The following is a 22,565-nucleotide window of genomic DNA, read 5'->3' on the forward strand; positions in this document are numbered from 1 at the left end:
AACTTGTCTCTTCATTTTACAGGTTATACAAAGGATATTTTATACAGTAAATAGGTCTTGGACTGGAAGAATCACATGTAATGAGCTCAGAAAAAGCAGCTTTTTGCAGGTATTTATGTAAAATTTTGCAAGTAGATATAACTTTTGCTCATTTTAATAAAGCTTTTAAGTTAAATACTTAAAAGGGCATAAGAACAAATACCATCTTTACTTGCTTCTTTCCAGATTAGTGAAGATTAAAGTGCACTGATTCTCCTGGGAGCAATTATTAATACAAGATTGTTTCAATTTAGATTGTGTTGTTCAGAGCTATATTTGTCTCTCACTTAACAGAAAGTTGGCTGTCCTCTCTATTCAACTTTCTCTGGCACCTTAACTTTTAACTCGGTTCATTAAAATCCTCTCTTAGCATGCTATCCTGTGCATACGGTCTTTGAAGATAAAATAATTCCACTAAAAAACTGTTTGTAATTAGTGATACTCATTGATGGTATAAGAACTTTCATTTATCCTTTCAGCTGTTGCTGTGACCAACAAGCATCTGCAGGTTCTTTAATGAGATTTTCTTTTGCCTGATAATAGAATGTGGCATTATTGGAAGAAGAAGTTGATATTAACCAGCTTACTGAGTACTTCTCTTATGAGCACTTCTATGTTATCTACTGCAAATTTTGGGAGCTGGATACAGACCATGACCTCTATATTGACCCAAAGGATTTAGCCCGGCATAATGATCATGGTATGACACATGGAACAACTTTGTTTAACAGTCTAACTTTAAAAACATATGTAGAAATTAACTGAAAATCTTTACGACACTTTATAGCATGAGGTATGTCTTCAACTATGCAGTCATCTCCCACAGGGAGTGGCCATCTCCTCATTGCTGTCACTAATAGTAGAATAGACCAAGCATTAATACATGTCGCAAGAAAAAATACTGAAATGGAAGAGGTATTCATGTGATAGTCTAACTGGTCTTTTCCCTCTAGTTTCTGTTATCTCAGCCTTCAGATGTGTCATGCCTTTTTCCCCCTTGAAGCAAACAAAATATTTTTGCTAGCCTCTAAGGTGCCTCAGGACTACTCTTGTTTTTTTTGTTTTTAATTAAAGTTGTTAAAGTTAGATTAACACGGCTACCCCTCTCAGACTTTTAAGATGAGTGTCATGCAATTCTGGGATTAAATGGTGAATAGGTTGCTGTTATTCTTTAGAACAGTGATTCTCAATCTTTCCAGACTACTGTATAAATTTCAGGTGTCTGATTTGTCTTGTGTACCCCAACTGTATTTGAAAAACTACTTGCTTTCAAAATTGGACATAAAACTACAAAAAGTCACAACATATTACTACTGAAAAGCTGCTTTCTTATTTTATCATTATAATATAAATCAATCGGAATATAAATATTGTACTTACATTTCAGTATATAGAGCAGTGTAAACAAGTCCTTGTCTATATGAAATTTTAGTTTATACTGACGTCACTAGTGCTTTTCATATAGCTATAGCAAATTTAGCTAGATGAATATATTCCCTGGAAGACCTTTGAGGGTACATACCCATGGTTGAGAACCACTGCCTTAAATCATCATAATGATGAGTTTTTTAAAAAAGATTTAGTCCAAACAGGAATTAATTCAAAAAAATCTTATGGCCAGTGTTATATAGAAGGCTAGACTTAGATGATCACAGAGGTCCTTCTAGCCTTATCTATGAAACCTTTGGAGATAGCAAAAACAAATGTGTGCTAGAGGACAAAGTTTGACTAATTAGCCTTATATAGAATCATTGATGGAGGTGTTTTGGTTTTTTGTTTTGTTTTAACTTTCAAATGAAAGGTTTCCATGGTTATTCAGATGCAATTCTGGGTCTCCTTTCTAATATTAAACTTTTAAAATTTAGAAGTACTTTTATAAAACATATAGCTGTGAAAGCCTTGAGTCCTGTTAATTCCTTAGTAATAGCTTCTGTATTCTGGTAGAAAAATAACTCTTAGAAAGCACCATAATGCTATGCAAATTAAGAGACAAACGTTTAACCAAATATGCTTCATCTTTAGTAAAACCCCAGAATTGGCAAGAAAAAACCATGCATCTCAGAACTGCGAGTCAGAGGTAGTTAAGTACTGTCTTTGTATATTAAAATTCCTAATTCCATGTTGGCTCTCAGAGGAATTATAGGTTTTTTTAAATGTAAAAACCTTGAAAGCAAGATATACTTGTTAAAATAATGCGTGTTAAATAAATACGGATCTAATAAAGGTGGATTATACTATGTGTGTATTGTCCTAGAATTCATGTTTCAGGTCAGAATTCAAGGCCATTTGGACCCATTTTGGAGGCTGTATGTGTCAAATGGTCCTTTCAAAGGGGACTCAAAATGATTGAGAGTTAACCTTTTGTTTTATGTACCTTTATGTTTATGTAATTAGGTAGATTTCAGTAAATATATTTCATCTTCTAAATACAATATAAAGCAAAAATAACTTTTAAATGCCTTCTAATATTTTTCTCATTGACAGCTATATCAAACAGGATGATAGAAAGGATATTCTCAGGAGCAGTAACAAGGTAACTTTTGATATACTGATTTAAATACAGGTAATCCAGTTCTATAGTCAGACTTGTTTATGCAAACTTGAGTATGAAGTTTCTAGAACAATTGAGTTCTACTGAAAATTAGTAGTTCATTTCAAGGATTCATCAATGTCACTACAACGTCTTAAATCCATTGTTTCAACGGGAATTTTAGTATTATACACAATGTACGATGTGTATATCTCTTTGATTTGGTAAATAAGGTAAATCAATGTTGACCATTACTTTGTAAGATATAATTTGGCTTGGGAGGAAAGCGAAAAGCAATCACATGCTTTCTCTGCCATTATATCTTTCCATTTGCCAGTTTAAAACTTTAAAGAGACTCCAGTTGGAAACTCAAATGTTCATTTGAAAACTTTACTTTACATCCCATATAAGTGCCTTAAGTCACTGGGATAGTGGTTACTCTGGAGCGGGCTTCTTATTTTGACCTATAATGAAGCCCTTCCAACAAATCTTACATGAAAACTAATAAGTTGGAATGAAAACCTCAGTTGTGATGAATTGGCATTTTTGACCCAAAAAACCGTTTTGTTGAACAATTCTCAGCTCTGTCGACCTCACATTAATGCAGTGCTTTTTGGCACTTAATGAGCATGCTGTTCCTGGGAGCTAGCACAGGGATTCTGACCAGTAATTGTAGCAGAATAGCTGAAACCAGAATAGTAGTGGGCAGTGCAAGAGAGGAAGGTATGTGAGATTCTTGATGTATCTCTTGACTTACCAAAGAGGTCTAAACATCAGCTTCATGGTAGAAAGATGCTTATTTTTAAAAATAGGAATTGTGTACAGGAGAAATTTCACAATGTGCTAAGCCAGGGTGAGGAAACCTCAGGCCTGGAGGCCAGATGCGCCCCCTTGCTTGCCCAGATCTGGCCTCCAAGACTCAGGGCTCTCCCAACATTGGGGAGCCCACACAGGCACTCTCTTCCCCCCTACCACCACCACCCCACTGTGGGATTAGAGCACACAAAATCTACTAGCTTCGGGTCCTCGAGCCTTTGGTGTTTAAGGGGAATGTAGGGTGTGTCTTTCTCTTCATTCAGGAAGTTTGTTTTGCTTCTCAGTTTTGTGTGGCCCCTGAGTGATTTTTCTGTGGGTCCTCAGCCCTTGATCCAAAAAAGGTTCTCCACTCCCGTGCTAAGCCAAGACTGCTTATCTTTTTCTTTTAAGAATCAGTCAGCTTTGTAAAAATAGAAGTTCTCTTTTTGAAGGTATAGGAGACAAAGGAAATTGCTTGGAAACTAATGATCAGTGCAGTGTAAAAACAGAAATGGCATGGAAACAAAACCAAAAATAATTCAGAAGTATCATGTTTGTGTATAGATAAACATGTACTTGTCACTCTTCTGTTGTTGCTTTCCAAGTGCTCATAGAATAGTCTACAGAATGTGCAACTTTTGTATTTTAATTCAAATGTAATCATAAGATTAAAAGGGACCACAGCAGGTCTTCTAGTGCAACCCTCTGAACTCATGGATGGTCTAAATACTGTCTAGACTATTCCTGACAGGTGTTTGTGTAATCTGCTCTTAAAAATCTCTAGTAATGGAGATTCCACAACCTCCCTATGCAATTTATTCCAGTGCTTAACCCTCCTGGCAGGAAATTTTTCATAAAATCTAAGCTACACCTCCTTTCCTGTAACTGAAGCTTCTTGTCCTATCTTCAGAGGTTAACAAAAATAAAATTTCTTCCTCCCCTTTGTAATGACTTTTTATGTACTCGAAAACTGTTACCAAGCCCCCCTCTATTTTCCCTTCTCTTGACTAAACAAGCTCAATTTTTACAATCTTCTCGCATAGGTCATGTTTTCTAGGCCTTTAATCATTTTTGTTGCTCTTCTCTGGACTTTCTCCAGTTGTCTACATCTTTCCTGAAATGTGGGACCTAGAACTGGACATAATGCTCCAGTTTATGCCTAAACGACCAGCTGAGAATTCCTCTTGTCAGTGCTCTTTGCCACCCCTTCCCCTCTTCCATCATACAGGATTGGGCCAGCACATGGAGTGTAGCTGACCCTGAGTCTGCACTGCAGTCCTTAACTTAAACTATGTTGTAACCTTTTGAGTAAATTTTAAAAGTAACAGAATGAACAGGAATCCCTTTATAATGATGAAGTTCAGTTCCAGTTTGCTTTGCAGTTTATCAGTGTCTTAAATTACTTGCATGTTCTTGTTTTCCATTTATGTTGATTCTTGCTTTGGTCTTTAAGGGGTAGAAAAGCACAGAAAGAAGGAAAAATTAGCTATGCTGATTTTGTCTGGTTTTTGATATCTGAAGAGGACAAAAAGACTCCAACTAGGTAAAAATTAAAACTCAAGCAGAACTAGAAACTGGCTTTATCAATATCGTCTCTAGCTCTATGCTGGCAAAACATACCTATCTAACATGAACACATGTAAATTCTTTTCGAATTTAATGGACAACTCTTAGTGGTTTTAATCTGCATGTTTCTTTTGACTTTTAGACCTTATTTCAGCTGTTGAGTCTGATTTGATTTAAAGGGGGTGGGTTGTGTTTGAAAAATATTTTCAAATATATTAGGCTTACACTAAGGACAGGTAGACTGTTTAAAATTGTTCTTTCTAACTCGATTTGGTAATTTTCAAAGATCTTTTAAACGAATTCATCTTTAAACATGTTCATTCCTGTCTGGCATTATGGTTAGCTTATGATGCTGAATGTGTGATACAGATGTCACTGTACGGGCAAAATGAATCTGAGCAGATAAGGAGGAAGTTGTTTACCCAACACCAGTCTGTTTAAAAAAAAAAAAAAAAGTAGGATGTAATAGGAAGCTAGCTAAGGAAATGTCTTTACATCAGAGTTCTCTCCTTTTAGTTTTGGTGTGTGTTCTTCCCCAAAGCACTACTTTAATACCTATGAATATGGTTAACCAAGTAGTGCTGTACATTTTATTCAAGCCTATACTGAGTAGGGTTAGACTTGCAAATAATTAGTCAAATTCTATATTGTTATATGGCATCAAAATGTTATATGGCTAGGCCCTACCCCATTCATGGTCTATTTCGGTCATTTTCACAGTCATAAGTTTTTAAAACTGAAATTTCATGGTGTAACTCTAAGGCCGTGTCCAGACTCAGGGGTTTTTTCGGGAAAAGTAGCCTTTTCCCGAAAAAACTTCCCCTGCGTCCAGACTCAAGCCGCGTTCTTTCGAAATTATTTCGAAAGAACGCGGCTTTTCTTTCGATGGCGGTAAACCTCATTTCATGAGGAAGAACGCCTTCTTTCGAAAGCTCCTCTTTCGAAAGAAGGCGTTCTTCAATGTAAAGAGGCCGTCTTCGAAAGAGAGCATCCAGACTCGCTGGGTGCTCTCTTTCGAAAAAGCGGATTTCTCTTTCGAAAGATCCGCCTGCAGTCTAGACGCGATCTTTCGAAAGAGGCTCTTTCGAAAGATGCTTTCGAAAGAGCCTCTTTCGAAAGAAGCCTGCAGTCTAGACATAGCCTAAGGGTCGTAACCCAAAAAGTAGCTGTGGGGATGGTGGAGGCCATGTTATTGTAGGAGGGTTGCAGTATTGCCACTCTTATTCTATGCTGCTGCTGACATGTTACTGTCTTCAGAGCTGGGTGCTTGGCAGCAGCCTCTACTGTCTGGCCACTCAGCTCTGGAAGGCAACACAGAAGTAAAGATGGCAATACTGCAACCCCTGTACAATAACTTTGCAACATCTCCCCATACAACCTCATTTTGGATTAGGTCCCCCAGTCTGAGAAACTCTGGTCTTCCCCCATAAAATCAGTTTAGTATGGGGTAAAAGCATACAAAAGACCTGATTTCATGGGGAGAAGGCTAGATTTCATAGTCCGCAATGTGTTTTTCACTGTCTACCAAATGACAGAATAAAACTGTGGTATGGATGAAAAATGAAGTAGTCCTTCAATGTGAACTCTTGTATGTATTTGACTCTTAATGACTTCACTTTTCATTGACTTCCCTGGGAATTGTGGAGGGTAGAATTTGGCCCTCCTACCTATTTAATTCATAGGTACTTTGTGCCATATACATTTTAAATATAAATTACACTGTATTGTTTGAGTCCACAACCGGGGAGAAAAGGGTTAGTGCAAAAGTCTGCTGTCCCATGCTAATTTGTTCTTGCCTTAACGCAGATCCCTACTCGGTATGCTTAAAGCTATGCAGTGGGATTCGTGAGCTTGTCCAATGCCTGTACAATTAAATAATTTTTTTAAAAGACCTTTGTTTACTTCACAAAAGGCTTTCTCAAGTTAATAAAGTGTAATCACTTATTTCAGCATTGAATATTGGTTTCGCTGCATGGATCTTGATGGGGATGGTGCATTGTCTATGTATGAACTGGAGTATTTTTATGAGGAACAGTGTCAAAAACTGGATAACATGGCCATTGAACCTCTGCCTTTTGAAGACTGTCTCTGCCAGATGCTGGATCTTGTAAAGCCACAATGTGAAGGTAATGGGCTTCTTTCCATTCTAAAACTATCTTTCTGTTGTCTCCAATTAATTTGGTGTTTGCCTATGAGGTCATCACTGGGCTGTCTTATGAATCTGCCTTTGCTGGTTGTTCAAGCATAATACTAAGGGACCTACCAAATTCATAGCCATGTAAAAAGACTGTGAAATCTGGTCTTTTTTTGTATGCTTTTACCCTGTACTATACAGATTTCATGGGGACACCAGTGTTTCTCAAATGTGGGATTTTGGCCCAAAAGGGAGTTGTGGGGGCGGGTCAAGTTTATTTTGAGTAGGCCATGGCATTGCCACCCTTACTTCTGTACTGCCCTCAGAGCTGGGCTTCTGGCTAGCAGTTGCCCAGCTGTGAAGGCAGTGCTGCTACCAGGAGCTACACAGATGTAAGAGTGGTAATTCCGCAACTCCCCCTACAATAACCCTGCAACTCCCCCACAGCTCCTTTTTGTGTCAAGATCCTTACAATTACACCATGACATTTCAGATTTAAATAACTGAGATTAAATAGATGAAACTTAGTTTTTAAAATCCTGACCGTTAATTTGATTAGGCCCTACTAATTCACCTACTTAAGCAGTGAACAACTTCTGATCAGCCAAAAGTATCAGTGTGCTTTTATAGTAAGAAACAGATTTAGGCCTAATTTTAGGCCAGATTTGGCTAATTCAGCCAAGAAAACTAGAGCAGAATATATTAATGTTGGTAAATAATTCTGTAGTTGTGGTCCTTCCCCTTGAATGTGTCTGTGCTTGTGACTTGAAGTGTCTGCTGAGCAAGTGAATTACTTTGCCTGTTAAAATCCAGGGGATCTTTTAGAAATTCGTTAGCCTTTTATTTCCAGTCTTACCTGAATCCATATACTCCTTTTCGTAGGTAGGTGGAGTATGCTCTAAAACTGAAATCCAGCATGACTGATGACAACTGAGAGCTGCCTGTCTCACTTTAACTGACAAGGCTCCATACTAGTATTCTCATTTCACTTGTGCTTCTACAAAGAAGCATAATGTGTAATAGAATGACTTGTCTTAGACAAGGGCAATCCTTTTCAACTGTGGGTTGAAATGTTGGTCTCCTAAATCCATTTTTAGGTGCCTAAAAATGGCCTGATCTTCAAAAGTTGAGCAGCTCACATTGACTGAAAAATCACTACGGTGCTTACTGGATTTTAATCTTCCTAAATTTGGGATATTAACATGATTCTTAACTGATGAAACCTACAGAAATTCAAAATTAATATAGAAAATATTATGCCTAATGGCAACATTTTAATATATTAAAGTGAGCATCATACTGCAGTGACTAATCCATTCTGTAGTTTTTGATATTCCAAGCAATATTGCTTGTCTTTCCTAAGATCTTTAAGGTACTGAGATGGACAACAATAATCTATATCCCTTATTCTTATTTCCATGTCTTCAAGCCATTTTCAAGAGAAGCTGTTCCACATGTTGCAAACTTTGGTTTCTAGCTGTGTAGAAGCCTTTAAAGTCCATCAACCCATGCTGTATTTGGCACTGGCCATGAGTCAAACTGTCCAAAAGTAAGGGCTGGCTGACTAGATTTATCACTAACAAGACATCGGATGAGTAGCCCAGTTCTCTGGCTTATCTTTCATGGCATCTATTAATTTTCACTGTGGAATTCATTTTAATAACTTCTATTTTGATATTTTTGTGGTGTTACTTAGATGTCATATTTTTCCAAGACATTTAAAGTGATCTTGCTATGTGAATTTTATGCACTCAGTTCTTAGATATCCAGAAGTGTGACTGTTACATTTCCCCATAATTTTGGTTCACTGAACATTGTAATTATTTTGAAGTCACATTTTCACCACCCACCTTCCTTGCTCAAATTAAGGGCTCTTTAAAAGGTTGCAAAACTTCTCTAATGTAGTTGAAAAGAAATTGACTGAAGCACTTACCAGCTCTCAAGACATGGCAGGTTTGTGGGCATGCACACTGCCTGCTAATGTAGATGTACAGCTCAGGACTTCACTTTTTGAAAAAATAACATTCTGACCCTGGTCACATACAGGTGCAACCTTAGTATGATTTTTGGTACAATATTGTAAATCCTAGGGATGTTTAAAATGCATTTATTTGTGTAAACATGTACCTGCTGAAATTTTCAGTGGGTACATGTATACGTGAGGGGGGAAGAAGGGTTTTAAGCCAGCTCCCTGCATGTAATGACTCCCACCTGGCCTCTGCACTGTTGCCTCTCATATAGAGACAGCAGTGAGAGGGAGGAGGGCAGGTGGCTTTGTGTGAATCGGTACTCCCACCCCCACCGCCTCTGTGGGAGGCAGCAGGAGAGGCAAACACTTCCACATGATACAGAGGCAGCGGAGGTTGGAGGAGCCTGCATGTTACCAAGAGGGTTAATCGATGAGCCCAGGCTCACTGGTTACCAGTGTGCTTGGCTAAACGTTCGCATCCCTAGTAAATTCCCTGTACTCTGAAGTTAAGTGCTTTCTCATCTTACTCTCTTATCAATTTAAACTCCTAATTCTCCAGGGCTTTAAAAATCAATTAAAAATAAAAACCATAGGATGAGGCCCAAGGTTTGAAATAGGTGGTAGCTGAGACAATAAAAACATGATGGAAAGAGACTGCTTTTGTTGGTGTGTAGTGAAGCTTGAAGGCTTGGAAGGGGTACTGGGAAGGAAGAGTTGCATTGAAGCCAGAGGCTGTTCACTGGACATGAGAAGGAAGAGGCAGGAGGGGAGATTGTAGCAGAAGAATAGTAAGGGAAGCTGTTTTAGAGAATTAAGTCAGGGATCAAGGGGGAAATCAAGAGGGCAGGTGGACCCTGGTAAAAGCCAAGCTGACTCCAGGAAAAACTTGCCCCATGGGAATTCAGGGAGCATTGGTAGCCCTTTCAGGGGAAAGGAACTGTGCTTTGTATGTGTGGTGGAAATAAATAGGAGAAAAATGAGAGCACAATACCAACTGAGGAGTTGCTCCCAGCTGGTTCTGAAATAGAAGGTGCCCTTCTAACCCATTAGTTTGTTAGACTATTATAATGTGCCATCTTAGTTCAGGAGTTAACCATCCTTGAAACCTAGTTTTAATCCTGTATATGACCCTGCACAGGCAAACACCTATGCTTCAATGATCAAATATTGACTTGAAGTTTTAAATATTGAAATTTTAAATATTGAAATTTATCATTAAGACAGATTGGGACCTGCTAACATTTCTTTATAAAAGGCACCCACAGCATATCAAATCATTCTTCATCAAAATAGCTACTGAAAATTGTAACTTTACACTGAAATAGTGCTGATCACCTTAGAAATATTTAGTTCTTGAGCAAAATATGGTGAGTTGTCCTTTTACATTTTCAACACACTTGCACTTTCAGAGAAGGAATGAATTACAGCTCAATCAGTTTACATTTTTAAATATTTTACTTCTTATCTCTTAATCTTTTTCCAGAGAAGATTACTCTGCATGACTTAAAGAAGTGTAAGTTAGCAAATGTGTTCTTTGATACCTTTTTCAACATTGAAAAATACCTTGACCATGAGCAGAAGGATCAATTTTCTATGTTGAGGGTAAGTGATAAGTAAACTTTGCCTTGTTAAATGCAAACATGTACACGGTAACGCCATGTATTGTGCATGTTTACTATAATACAACATTAAAATTTATTCTATTCAGGATGGTGAAAATGAAAGCCAAGAGATTTCTGACTGGGAGAAATATGCTGCAGAAGAGTATGATATCTTGGTAGCTGAAGAAGCAGCTAGTGACCAGTGGAATGATGGGTAAGAATGATGTGGGGAATGTTAATGACTTAGCTAAATTAGAGTACCACTCATTAAACATCTGTCGTCCATTTTTACCTTGCTTTCCCAGAGCCCCATTGTAGAAGTTACATAATAGTTACATTGCCAAGGAACGTGGATGAGATGGTATTGAGGGGGCAGGAGGACAATCTCCTGTATCTCAAGCAGTATATGCCAATGACTAGTATAAAATGCTAGAACTTCCTGAAGTTTTACAAAGGATTTTGTAAAAAGTCTTTTCTCCAAATCAAAATCAATTAAAAAAAAAAAAAAGCAGTTTCGCAGAATTGATTTAAACGTCTCACACTTTCATTTACAGCACAACCTCATTTTCAGTAAATACATACATATAAAACTTCAATAAATCAAAAAGGATCCATTTTGAACCCTGTAAGATGGAACAACTTTAAACTATTTCACAATTTTTCTTCCTGTTCTAATAAATGCCCTATCCCATCCAATCAAACCTCAGTTATTCACTAGCCAACTGCCAGAGGAATCACAAAATCCAGTTTGAGTTCGGGGACTCCTAAAAAGATGTGTCTAGGCATTTGTATTGTGGTCTGTGAGCATCTTTTAAATGCTGAAGTCTGTTGCAAATTCCCGAGCTAAAAGACTTCCATCCCTATAATGTTACTGGTATCCTGAATATCTGCTTTAAGGAGTCACTGCAAATTCTTTGTGTAAATACCTGTAAGAGAATGGAAAGAAATATAGATCCCAACACCATGGGATTAAACTGAAACTGGTTGTTTTTTAGTTTCATACTTGTAAACCTGGCATCCGTGCTGCCACAGCAATCAGATGTGCCTTCAGATTCAGCTTTTCGTGGTTTATGTTCAGGTTTTTTTTTCTAGTTAAAAACAGATAAGCAGAACACTGACATTCCTTCTGTAACCATTTTAGGGATTCTGATTTCTCTGACTACTAGCCTTGCCCAAGGCAAGGGTAAGGAAATGTTAAGGTAAGGATGCTTGTTTTTAAAAGGTCCAGAAGTTCCCACTGGTGCAGGGCTGCATGTTTTTAAATATCACATCCTTGCATAAGATCCAGAGTTAAGTTTAATTAATGTTCTTAATTTCAACTTCTCTCCTCCTAAGAATTGGCATCCCCAGTTGACAGGGCAATTAGGGCATTTAAGAGTATGGTTTAACTGAGGGTTCTCTACAAAGTTTGCTAAATATTTGTATAGGCATAATTTACCAAGTGTTTCTACATACTCTACCTCCTTAGTATTTTCTTACTAACTAACTTGAACCACTCATTGCCTTAAGATTAATTTTCTGAGTCTTTAATCACTGGGGTGATATTTTAAAATTACAGTAGATCCTACTGTTTAGTAGCCCCTCAGTTGCCAGCAAAAAATTGCTACCAGGGCAGGAAGCAATAGGGCACATCTGCTCTGGCTGTAAACCTGCCTCTGAGGAAGGGGGGGTGCTGACTGGATGCCAGCACTTTCTAAAGATGATAGAGGTGGTAAAGGCACACAGATATGCACAGTACCTCTCCCATTTGCTTTCTGCAAATAGTGCTCGGCATGCCCCTGCACTGCATTCCTTGTGGGTAGCCCCACCTGTGTGCAGTCTGCAAGGTGCAGGCAGAGGTACCAGCCTACAACCTCCCTTCCCTAGGGTTGCCAGGTGTCCGGTTTTGAACCTGGACAGTCCGGTATTTGAGCTTTCTGTCCGGGAAACAAATTGAAATGTCCGGTATTTTCTAATTAAGTTTTATTATTATCGTGAGTATCAGTACGTAGTTGCGTACTGCCTAGCTGGTAGATGTGCTCATGCTGCATGAGTGTGTCTACCAGCCAGGCAGTACGCAACAACGCAGTAGAGAGGAGGGGGGCCAGGGCGGGATGGAATCCTTGGGGCCCAGACTCGCCCGTGCACCTCGCTGGGACTGTGCACAGGACGGGCAGTACCCCGGGATCTGTGTGCGCCCAGGCCAGCCCTGCTTCCTGCTGGCCAGTTCCCCACTGCTCTTCCCCACCAGCCAGCCCCGCTCCTCCCAACCTCCTCCCGGCCAGCCCTGCTTCCCACTAGCCGGTTCCCCTTTCTTTCCCCTCCTTTTCCCCCTCCCCCCTATCTCCCTGGCCAGCCCTGCTCCCTGCCGGCCAGTTCCCCCCCGGCCAGCCCAGCTTCCTGCCAGACGGTTCTCCCCCCTCCCCAGATCTCCCCTGGCCAGCCCCACTCCCTTCCCGGCCGTACCCTTTTTCCCCCATCTGAGATCAAGTGTGTGCAGTATTTTTTTGAAACCATCTGATAACCCTACCCTTCTCAGCCTGCAGCCCCATACCTCCTGCATGTGGTACCTGTGCACAGGAAAATTTGTGGGCTGCAACCCCAAAAGGAAGCACTCATAGAATCACAGAATACTAGGACTGGAAGGGACCTCGAGAGGCCATCGAGTCCAGTCCCCTGCCCTCATGGCAGGACCCAATACTGTCTAGACCATCCCTGATAGACATTTATCTAACCTACTCTTAAATATCTCCAGAGACGGAGATTCCACAACCACCCTAGGCAATTTATTCCTGTGTTTAACCACGCTGACAGGAACTTTTCTTAATGTCCAACCTAAACCTCCCTTGCTGCAGTTTAAGCCCATTACTTCTTGTTCTATCTTCAGAGGCCAGGAAGAACAAGTTTTCTCCCTCCTTTCACAAGACAGGTTTGTGCCAGGCACAGGCAGGATTGCAAGACTGCAGCCAGGAAGGCAAATCCAAAGATTTCTCCCCTGGCTGCAGTCTTTGCAGTTGGGACCTTCTTCCAAAAGCGTTCTTTATAAACTGTACGCTATTGCTTAAACCTGAATCCAATTAACACTGACATACTGGGATTGGATTGGTTCCCAGTACAATGTTGCTATTAAATGGAAGTTAATCTCCAGGTTGCTGTTAAGCAGAATATACTAATACTGGCATCCTAATTTAATTGTTCAAGTGACACTGTGCACTTCTGTTGTCTGATGCCAGGGTAGAAAAATTATTCTTTTATACTTTTTTCCCCATAATAAACTTGTTTTAAAAATAAAGATATTGCATTTCTTTATTAAAAAATAAACCTGTGTGTAATTTAAATTTGTTTAAAATTATATTTGAAACTGATAGGCTACGTCTACATTGGTCCCTTCTCTGGAAGAGGCATGTTAATTTCCAACTTCAGAATAGGGAAATCCGCGGGGGATTTAAATATCCCCCGCGGGATTTAAATAAACATGGCCGCCGCTTTTCTTCCGGCTTGGGGAAAAGCCGTAAAAAAGCGTCTAGACTTGTGCGATCCTCCGGAAAAGGGCTTTATTCCGGAGGATCGCGCCAGTCTAGACGCTTTTTTCCGGCTTTTCCCCAAGCCGGAAGAAAAGCGGAGGCCATGTTTATTTAAATCCCCTGCGGATTTCCCTATTCTGAAGTTGGAAATTAACATGCCTCTTCCGGAGAAGGGGCCAATGTAGACGTAGCCATAATGTTTTAAGGACTAAACCTGTTATAACTATTAACATACATTAAATACAAAAAGTAATATTAATTAATTTAAAGCAGTATACATTTGCTGCCAAGTTATTTTTTAAAAAGTCAAGCTACTGAACTAGTTGGTCAGTGGTTGAGCCCTGGAACCACAGGTAGTTGAAGTGCTATAAACCAGCTTTTGACAGTAGGAGAGTCCTCCGCAAGCACAAAGAAAATATATATAATTGTTAATTTCAATGTATTCAACTAGTTGAGGTCAGTGACTAGCACATTTAAAGTTAAGAAGCCATTTGAGGAGTTGCAAAAATGGGGGGGGGGGATTTTTCTTCCAATCTATGAATAAAAAACTTGGTATGAAAATAGGAGATCTTATCCCTCAAGATTTTAGAATGAAAAGTGACCAGAAACAAGCAGTTCAATTGAATAAGTACAGATAATGCTTCCTTTCTCTTATAACTCAGTTAATTTTACATGCAAAATGTTTTGATAATTTTTTTCATATCCGTCCTGCACATTTAAAGTCGTTCTAGGTTTTTTAAATGCTGTTTTATGCCTTTTTAAAGGAATTTGAATTTCCATCCACATAGAGCTTGACAAAAGTTCTAAGTTACCTCTTTAACCTAGTAAAGAGGTTAATTATGTAATTACTTAATACATGTGTGTAAATGTAGCATATCATCCTGGTTACAATAAGCACCACATTTAGCACACAAGATATATTAAATTGCAAATCAGTGTGTTTTAATGGTTACCAAGCAAAACAAATGTCTTGCCTTAAGAAAATTAAAATATAAATGCAAAACAGGGTTAAAACTCAGATTTAAATCAAGGTTTTTTTGCTTCCTGATTTAAATAATAATTTAAATCACATGGCCTGGATGTGTCTAAGCCACAGAAAACCAGATGCTGGGACTGGGTGGATCACTTGATAATTGCCCTGTTCTGTTCATACCTTCTAAAGCATCTGACATCAGCCACTGTTGGAAGGCAGGATATTGAGCTAGATACACCATTAATCTGATCCAGAATGGCCGTTCTTGTATTGATTTATATCTGTCCTCCCTGATTAAAACTTCCAGTATTTATATCTAACTTATCTTACTTTAATTGGTCTTCTGTGCCTAAATCCTGCATTATCAATTTAGAGACCAGTGGCTTGGAAGTATGTCTCAAGTAGATCAAAACAAGGATAGCTACAAAATTCCATGTATACAATAATAGGTTGAACTTAAGTGACTTTCTAGAAGACTCGAAGCAAACACATACTAGTGTTTAAAGAGTAGGGCAAGTTATTTTGAAGCAAAAAAAGTTGGGTTACAGTTGACATGCTGTTAAAACAAGAATTTATAAAAACAAAAACTAGTAAAAATGTTTTTATAGATTTAATACTCCAAAGAACCAGTTACATTACATTTTCAGGGGAAAATGTTTATTTAAGAACCTGCAAAGGAAGACAACTTCATTTGGCTTTCATTAATGAGACCAAGAGAAAGCAGCGAAAAGTAAACTTGATTTTAGACTCTCAAACTTGTCTTACAACAAATAACCAGATTGGCATTTAGCTTTAAGTTACTAGGTTATATAAAGGAACTGATGAGCCTCCTGGTCTCCTTTCTTGGTTTTGTTTTGTAGACTGTGCTGTTGGTCTTTCTTGATATATGCATCTTAAAATCCAAATTTGTTTAGTTCAGCATAAAGTTTTGTTCCATCTTGTCTGGTCGAACAGCCCACACAATATTCAGGACAGTCACATAGAGAAATGAAGCATTCCAGTACAGATTTTAATTTTTTTATATGAATTACTAATAATTTGAACAGAGTTTGGAAAGTGAAAGGGGAAAAAAATAAAGGACCTAAGCAAAAATATTTTACCTATGAAACTTAAGTAAATCTGTCTGAAGCGTCAAGTGTGATGGGTATGGGGCTGGTCTTCTCAGTACAGGTCAGACCTCACTGGTCTGGCACCCTGGGAACCTAACTGGTCCTGGATGAGGGATTTTGCTGGATGAGAAGAGGTTGTTTCAGGACCCCTGCTGCCTGCCCCACCCCCTGACCTGCTGGCCCCCTGCATTTCCTTGTTGCCCTGGCAGCCCAGTTGAGTCGCATGCTGGGCTTCCTGGCCCTCTTAACCTCCCCCAGCTGAGCTCAGCCACACACTGGGCTTTCCAGCACCCCTCTGGTGGGTTGTGCATGCTGGCCTTCCAAGTTCCCCCAGCCCAGATGAGCTGCATGCTGAGCTCCTGCCTTGCCTGCCCCTCCCCTCTCCCTCTACCCCCTCCCCCCCCATTGCATCGGGCACTTGGGATCCCCAACCCGCATGGCACACCAGGACTCTCTAAACCTGGAACAACAGAGATGCAACCTGTATTCTGAGCAATAACTAAAGTACTGCCTAAAAGCTGGCATATGTGCATCTTGAGGAATGTTTACATTCCCTTTTGAGTCCATGGGTGTCTTAACTTCATAGTATAGGACAGTATCTGGTGATATCCTCATGCTGCCACCCTTTACGTAGTCTTTCTTTACTGCACAGTGGCATAAATGCAAACTGTACATTTGGATGTTTGGTTTTTTTTTTGAAGAATCTATTTTAGTCTCCAAAAGGAATTAATGCTGTAGAGGACTGTAAATTATAGTGTTCCTTAGCAAACCCATAATTATGGCTGAAGTCACTTACATTATAAACCCTTGTTTTTAGGCATTTCTAACATGAGTGAAAAATTTAACATGTCTCATGCTTCTTCTCAGCCTTGTGATGAATTTTTTGGGAAAATTTTCAGAAACGGTTTGACTGCTTTTAGAATTAGCTAAATGTGAGAGAGCTTCAGAGGGGTAGCCGTGTTCGTCTGTAGCTGGAAAAACTTTAAAAAAAAAAAAACAAGTAGTCTTCCAGCGCCTTAAAGATTAACAAAAAATGTAGATGGTGGTATGAGCTTTCGTGGGCTCATACTTAAAGTGAATTGTATCCACAAAAGCTTATGATACCATCTACATTTTGTGTTAGTCTTGCAGCACCTTAAAGACTATACAATATTTAAGTTTTTCTAAATGTGAAAAGATGTCACTAAAGACACTTATATTATTTTATGTCCCAGAAATCAAAACACTTCTTGATTTAAAATATCCATCAACTAAATCTTAAACGGGGACAAATATATTCTGACACACAAAAATGTATTGTGATTTCAAAGAATTAGACCTTTGATTACTGTGCATACAAGTGTGGATATTCCACTAATTTAACATACCAAGTTGTGGAGCTCTACTTACATGCTTATAAATACCCAGGACTTGCCACATTGGTTTGGTGAATTCACCCTTGCTGTTTACTTTAAACTGCAGTTTTGCATAACTTTGTTCCATAATGTAGACGTACCTTAAGTCGAATTAAGATACACAACATTCAACTACATTAATTGTGTAGCTGAAGTCGAAGTAGCTTAACTCTGCTTTTGGTGCCATCTACACTGTGGGGAGACAAAGGAAAAACACTCTCCCTTCAACTTTACTTGCTTCTCATGAAAGCGGGGTTACCGGCATCGACCGGAAAGCCACTCTCACTTTGAATTAGCTGTCTTAACAAGACCGCTAATTTGAACTCTGTAAAAACTCGGCAGCTTCAATCTTCCTCTGTAGTGTAGATGTACCCGTTCCCGTAGAAGGCACCTGAAACTTTAGTTAAGAGACTGTCAGCCGACGGTCAGGGCAGTGAGTCCCTTATGACCGGCTGAAGTTCTTTTAAATTGTGCTTGGTTCTGTTACAGCAACTGAAGGAGTCAGGTTAAAGCTTAAACAGTTACTATTTATTGTTACAGGGTAAACTTAGTTGTTAAATGCTACTACTGTGTTACAGATAACACAGACACTACAAAGGACAGGACAGAAATTACACTAATAAGTTACTTACAGGTACCATGAAACCCTTTGGTTCTCTGAGCTCTTATTAAATGCATGCAAAATAGACACATAGCAGGTATATATTCTCACCCCTGCGTTCCAGACTTGGCGTGGTCAGCGTCTTTCTCTCAATCCCTCGGGAAGAAGTAGGGCGAGGTTGGGCGTCCCACAGACCTCGGGAGACAATCAATACCTGCCAGCAGGTATAGATGATTGGAGCTCAAATGGGGTGGGCGACTGAACCTCTTTTATACCCCTTGGGTCATGTAGGCTTCTTCCTGGGCTCAAGTGGCCAATTAGGAAAAATGGCTTTGGATGCCAAGTTTCCCACGAAGGGTGCAAAGCATAATTTACACCTGGGAAAATGCAGACAATGGGCACCTCTGGTATGTGATGGGCGAAGATTCCTCTCCTGGGACAGTGCAGGCGTGTCAATTACTGGTACTAGCCATCAGGGCGACGGGAGGCCCCGGGTCGTCAGCTAGCCCATTTACTGTCTGGTTTCTGTTTATGGTAGAGTCAGGGACAGGCAGCAAACCTGTGTTCCCAGGGCATCCAAGGCTGACTGCCTTTCTCTTGCTCTCTGGGGGGGTGGGGAAAACAAGATGGGGCTCGTGGAAAAACAAGATGGGGTTTTGTGTCTGGCTACAGAGACTCAGGACAGCATGACAGATATAGTAGGCTCCTTCTTCAGATACATTTTTCATTAATGCAAACAATTGGGTTTTGTTTTCTAGCATCTACTTTGTTTGATTTACTGCCCGCTTTCTACCCCTAGCTTTCTCCTCATTAGTCTCACTTTTCAAAGCATTGTAGTTTCACTATCCTTCATTTCCAAATCTAATTTCTACCTTTTAAAGGAGAAATTGTTTCTTGACAAGAACGTGTACCGACGCATTTGACAGGCACTAGTTCTTGACTACAAATACTCCACTTGTATACTACGAGCTTGAGTCCTTTTAATTGATTCCATTCCTAGTATGTTTGGTGTACTTTTTATGAACAGGAGTACACAGTCCCAGTAACTGTATTGACTAGCCAATTAAACTGATCTGCGTCTAGACTGTCAAGTTTTTCCACAAAAGCAAACTTGCCAGCTGTCTACATTGGCCGCTTGAATTTGTGCAAGAACACTGATGATCTAATGTAAGATTGTCAGTGTTCTTCCGCAAATACTATGATGCTCCCGCTTGGGGAAAAAGCTCTCTTACGAAAATGCTTTTGCGCAAGAGTGCCAGTGTAGACAGCTAAAAACTGTTTTGCGCAAAAAAGCCCCAATGGCAAAAATGGCGATCAGGGCTTTCTTGCGCAAAACCGCGTCTAGATTGCCACAGACGCTTTTCTGCAAAAAGTGCTTTTGCGCAAAAGCATCCGTGTCAATCTAGACACTCTTTTCCGCAAATGCTTTTAACGAAAAAATTTTTCCGTTAAAAGCATTTGCGGAAAATCATGCCAGTCTAGACGCAGCCATAGGGTATTGCTGTATTCAAACCTAAGTTTATCCATATTTACATGCTACTTAAATTTTGTCAGAAATCTCTTAAAGCAAATACACAGGTAGAACACTAATGCACCTACACATTTCCCTGTGACTCTGGACTCTTTTCTTTTTATTCCTTCTTTATTTCCTAGTTATGAGGCAGAGCTGAATCCTGTAGACCATCAGAAGGCCAATGTCCTAAAATTTCAGATGGAGAAAAGACCTTTCTTTGAAATGCCTTCCCATCTGGCAGATGTAGACTTGGATGACTATGATTATGAAGAGGATTTTGAGTGATTTTGATCAACACTTGGAAAAGGAAAAGGACAGTCTGCAGCAGGTCTGCTATACACATATAAAATGAGTGGATTTATTGCAAGAGAAAGTAAGCTTAGTTCTTTGTGCTACAAAATAATCATTAGATTATCATTTAAAGAAAATGAAGTGCATTTGTATGGAATGATTAAACACTTTTGTATTTATTAGTAGTCTATAGCTTGTAAAATAGATTTAAATATTTATTTATAGATGTTGCATAATTCCTTAATGGAAGAGTAACCCTATTTGAATTCTTCTCTAAAGTACTCTATTGATTTTAAGAGATGACTATATAATTCTAGAGTTGATACACAGTGCACTGATCACCTTCATCCTCTATCTGTGAACCGAAGTCCCTGTGCTAGGATGGGAAATCAGGAGAATGCTTGTGCATGACCTCCAGTGTTCGTGCTGTCATGGCAAAAATCTAGTAACATTAGCACTGGCAAAGAGAATGACAGTAGCTGTGAGTAAAGGATTTGACTCAGTACTTTTGGCTAAAGGTTCATTTGACAAGCTGGATACGTTGGTACACAAGCTAGACTACATAATGCCTGAAACAAGCTTCTCCTCTTTCTTTACCACCCTCTCGTTTTATTTGCCTCAGCTTTTAACTTTGCCCTTTAAAATTTCAAGTCTTTTCTTTCATGTCCATTCTCGAATACCGAAGTCTCTTTTAATGTTCATACTTGATGCCAAAATGGGTATTTTACTCCATGTAGAAGGAACCAATTTTTTAAAAACTTGTATAAATGTTACTTGATCTGTGATGTGCACTAATTTGTGGGCATTCAATGTTTTTGTTTGTTCCTCCTTTTCAATGGTTAGCTATTGACACATTCCATAAATATTCAAAGTGTCACAGCAGCTTGAAATTGTTGCCTCACCTGCCTACCTATGACAAGAAATTGCTTAGACAGGTTGACATTTGTTACTCAGTTAAATCAGAAGGTTGTAGTGCCTTGAAATGTACAAATGTAAATGAAAGTTTAGGTATGGAATGTTTTCAGCAATACTTTAGTGCTAAACCAATTTTCATGTAAAATGTACAAAAAGATGTAAGTTATTTTTGTTTGCGGTGTAGATCTGTTTAAAATGTTTAAAAGATCATGTTTGTATTTTCCAATAAAGATTTTCATACATGTAATCTACCTGTACTCACTTATTATAGACAACAAATGTCGTTCTATTTTAATTTCAAGATGCCTTTTTAAAAATTACAAGGTATGCATGTTTGTAAATGCTTCTTTAAATGTTAAGCTTGGATCAGTTTGGCATGTTTATTCAGAGCTAAAAATGTTGAAGAAATCTGTAGGTACTTTCCACTATAGAAGGCAACATGGTTTTTAAACTTCAGGAAGATTGCTATACTAAACAAGCAGGAGGATAGTGTGTGATGATCTAAGGTAAATGGTAGCCCAAGTTCTCTCTCAATGTCACATAATGAAAGAATACCCTTTTGTAACATGAGCTCTGGTGTTGATTTCCAGTACCAGAGCGTAATTAGAGAGAATGCAAGCAGCATTCTAATCGCTTTATATACAAGGATTATAAAAAGAACCTTGTCTACTAGTTTTTTTGCAACTTGTCTAGTGGGAGATTACATAAATCTAACTTCTACAGTTGTGTAACACCTTGCAAACACCAACTTAGTCTGACCCTGAAGCGAAATTTCTCAGCAGGCTCCCTACAGAATTAATTTCAAGCTTTGTCATGACTCCCTAAATACCATGGAGAATGATTTATCTTGTGATGAGTAAACTAACTTCAGAGCATGCTCAGATACAACCTTATTCATGTTTCAAAGTTTTATGTTGTTGTGCTCTCTCAAATAGATTCCAACTTGTAAAAAGCATTTGTATGCGTAGGCATGTGGTTCTAATGATCTAGTTCTCTTCATGAGCTGACATTCCTGCACATAAAATGCAGCTCTAATCTGAAAAGTGGCAGAAAATGTTATACCTCACGGCAGAGTTGCTTTCCTGATTTTTTTAATAATGGCCGCTTTACATAGATCTGTCACTTTGGTTGTTTCACTCTCAGTAATAAAGGTCCTTTGAGTTATTGGATGTGTGCATACCTAATGTGGAGAACCTATAGGGATGTGCATTTTTGATTGGAGACTTTTTTCATCAACATTGTTCTGGGTTCCCCACCTCCAGTCTGTACATCCTCAGAATATATAGGTATGGCAGATATGCTGTTTCATTTCCTTTTCAACCTTGTGCACCTTACTGTCAGACAAGCAGTGCTCCATCTCCTTTCTTCAGCTGGCTTGTTCTCATCTTCATTAATCTTTCATTTAGTTGGCACCTTTTATAGCATAGACTTTTGCTTTCAGAGGGGTTCCCCTTCCTGCTCAGGGGCTTTGCTTCCCCAGGGTGCTTGCGGACTTTTTTCTAGATAAGTTATGCCCAAAACTATGGGTTTCAAACCCTGCCAGACTTTCCATAGGTCCTTTTTATCCCAGCAACAGACATTCCATCCATGTCCCATATTCTATTGAAGTATAACGTTTGCTTTGGCTTCAAG

At 39.1% G+C, this 22,565-nt stretch overlaps 1 protein-coding gene across 3 annotated transcripts in view; it reads left to right on the forward strand.

Annotated features, from left to right (window-relative positions):
* PPP2R3B (protein phosphatase 2 regulatory subunit B''beta) overlaps window positions 1-21,180 on the forward strand; it is a 90,787-nt gene extending 69,607 nt beyond the window's left edge. For all 3 annotated transcript variants that reach the window (XM_075916042.1, XM_075916050.1, XM_006135847.4), the window contains 8 exons: window positions 23-109; window positions 583-739; window positions 2,524-2,572; window positions 4,818-4,907; window positions 6,881-7,056; window positions 10,517-10,635; window positions 10,742-10,848; window positions 19,868-21,180. In XM_075916042.1, coding sequence (XP_075772157.1) covers window positions 23-109; window positions 583-739; window positions 2,524-2,572; window positions 4,818-4,907; window positions 6,881-7,056; window positions 10,517-10,635; window positions 10,742-10,848; window positions 19,868-20,012 — 930 coding nt within the window. In that variant the 3' untranslated portion in view covers window positions 20,013-21,180. The remainder of the gene's footprint in view (window positions 1-22; window positions 110-582; window positions 740-2,523; window positions 2,573-4,817; window positions 4,908-6,880; window positions 7,057-10,516; window positions 10,636-10,741; window positions 10,849-19,867) is intronic.
* The last annotated feature ends 1,385 nt before the right edge of the window (window positions 21,181-22,565 follow it).

Source organism: Pelodiscus sinensis, chromosome 1 (assembly GCF_049634645.1).
Source record: "Pelodiscus sinensis isolate JC-2024 chromosome 1, ASM4963464v1, whole genome shotgun sequence".
NCBI lineage: Eukaryota > Metazoa > Chordata > Testudines > Trionychidae > Pelodiscus > Pelodiscus sinensis.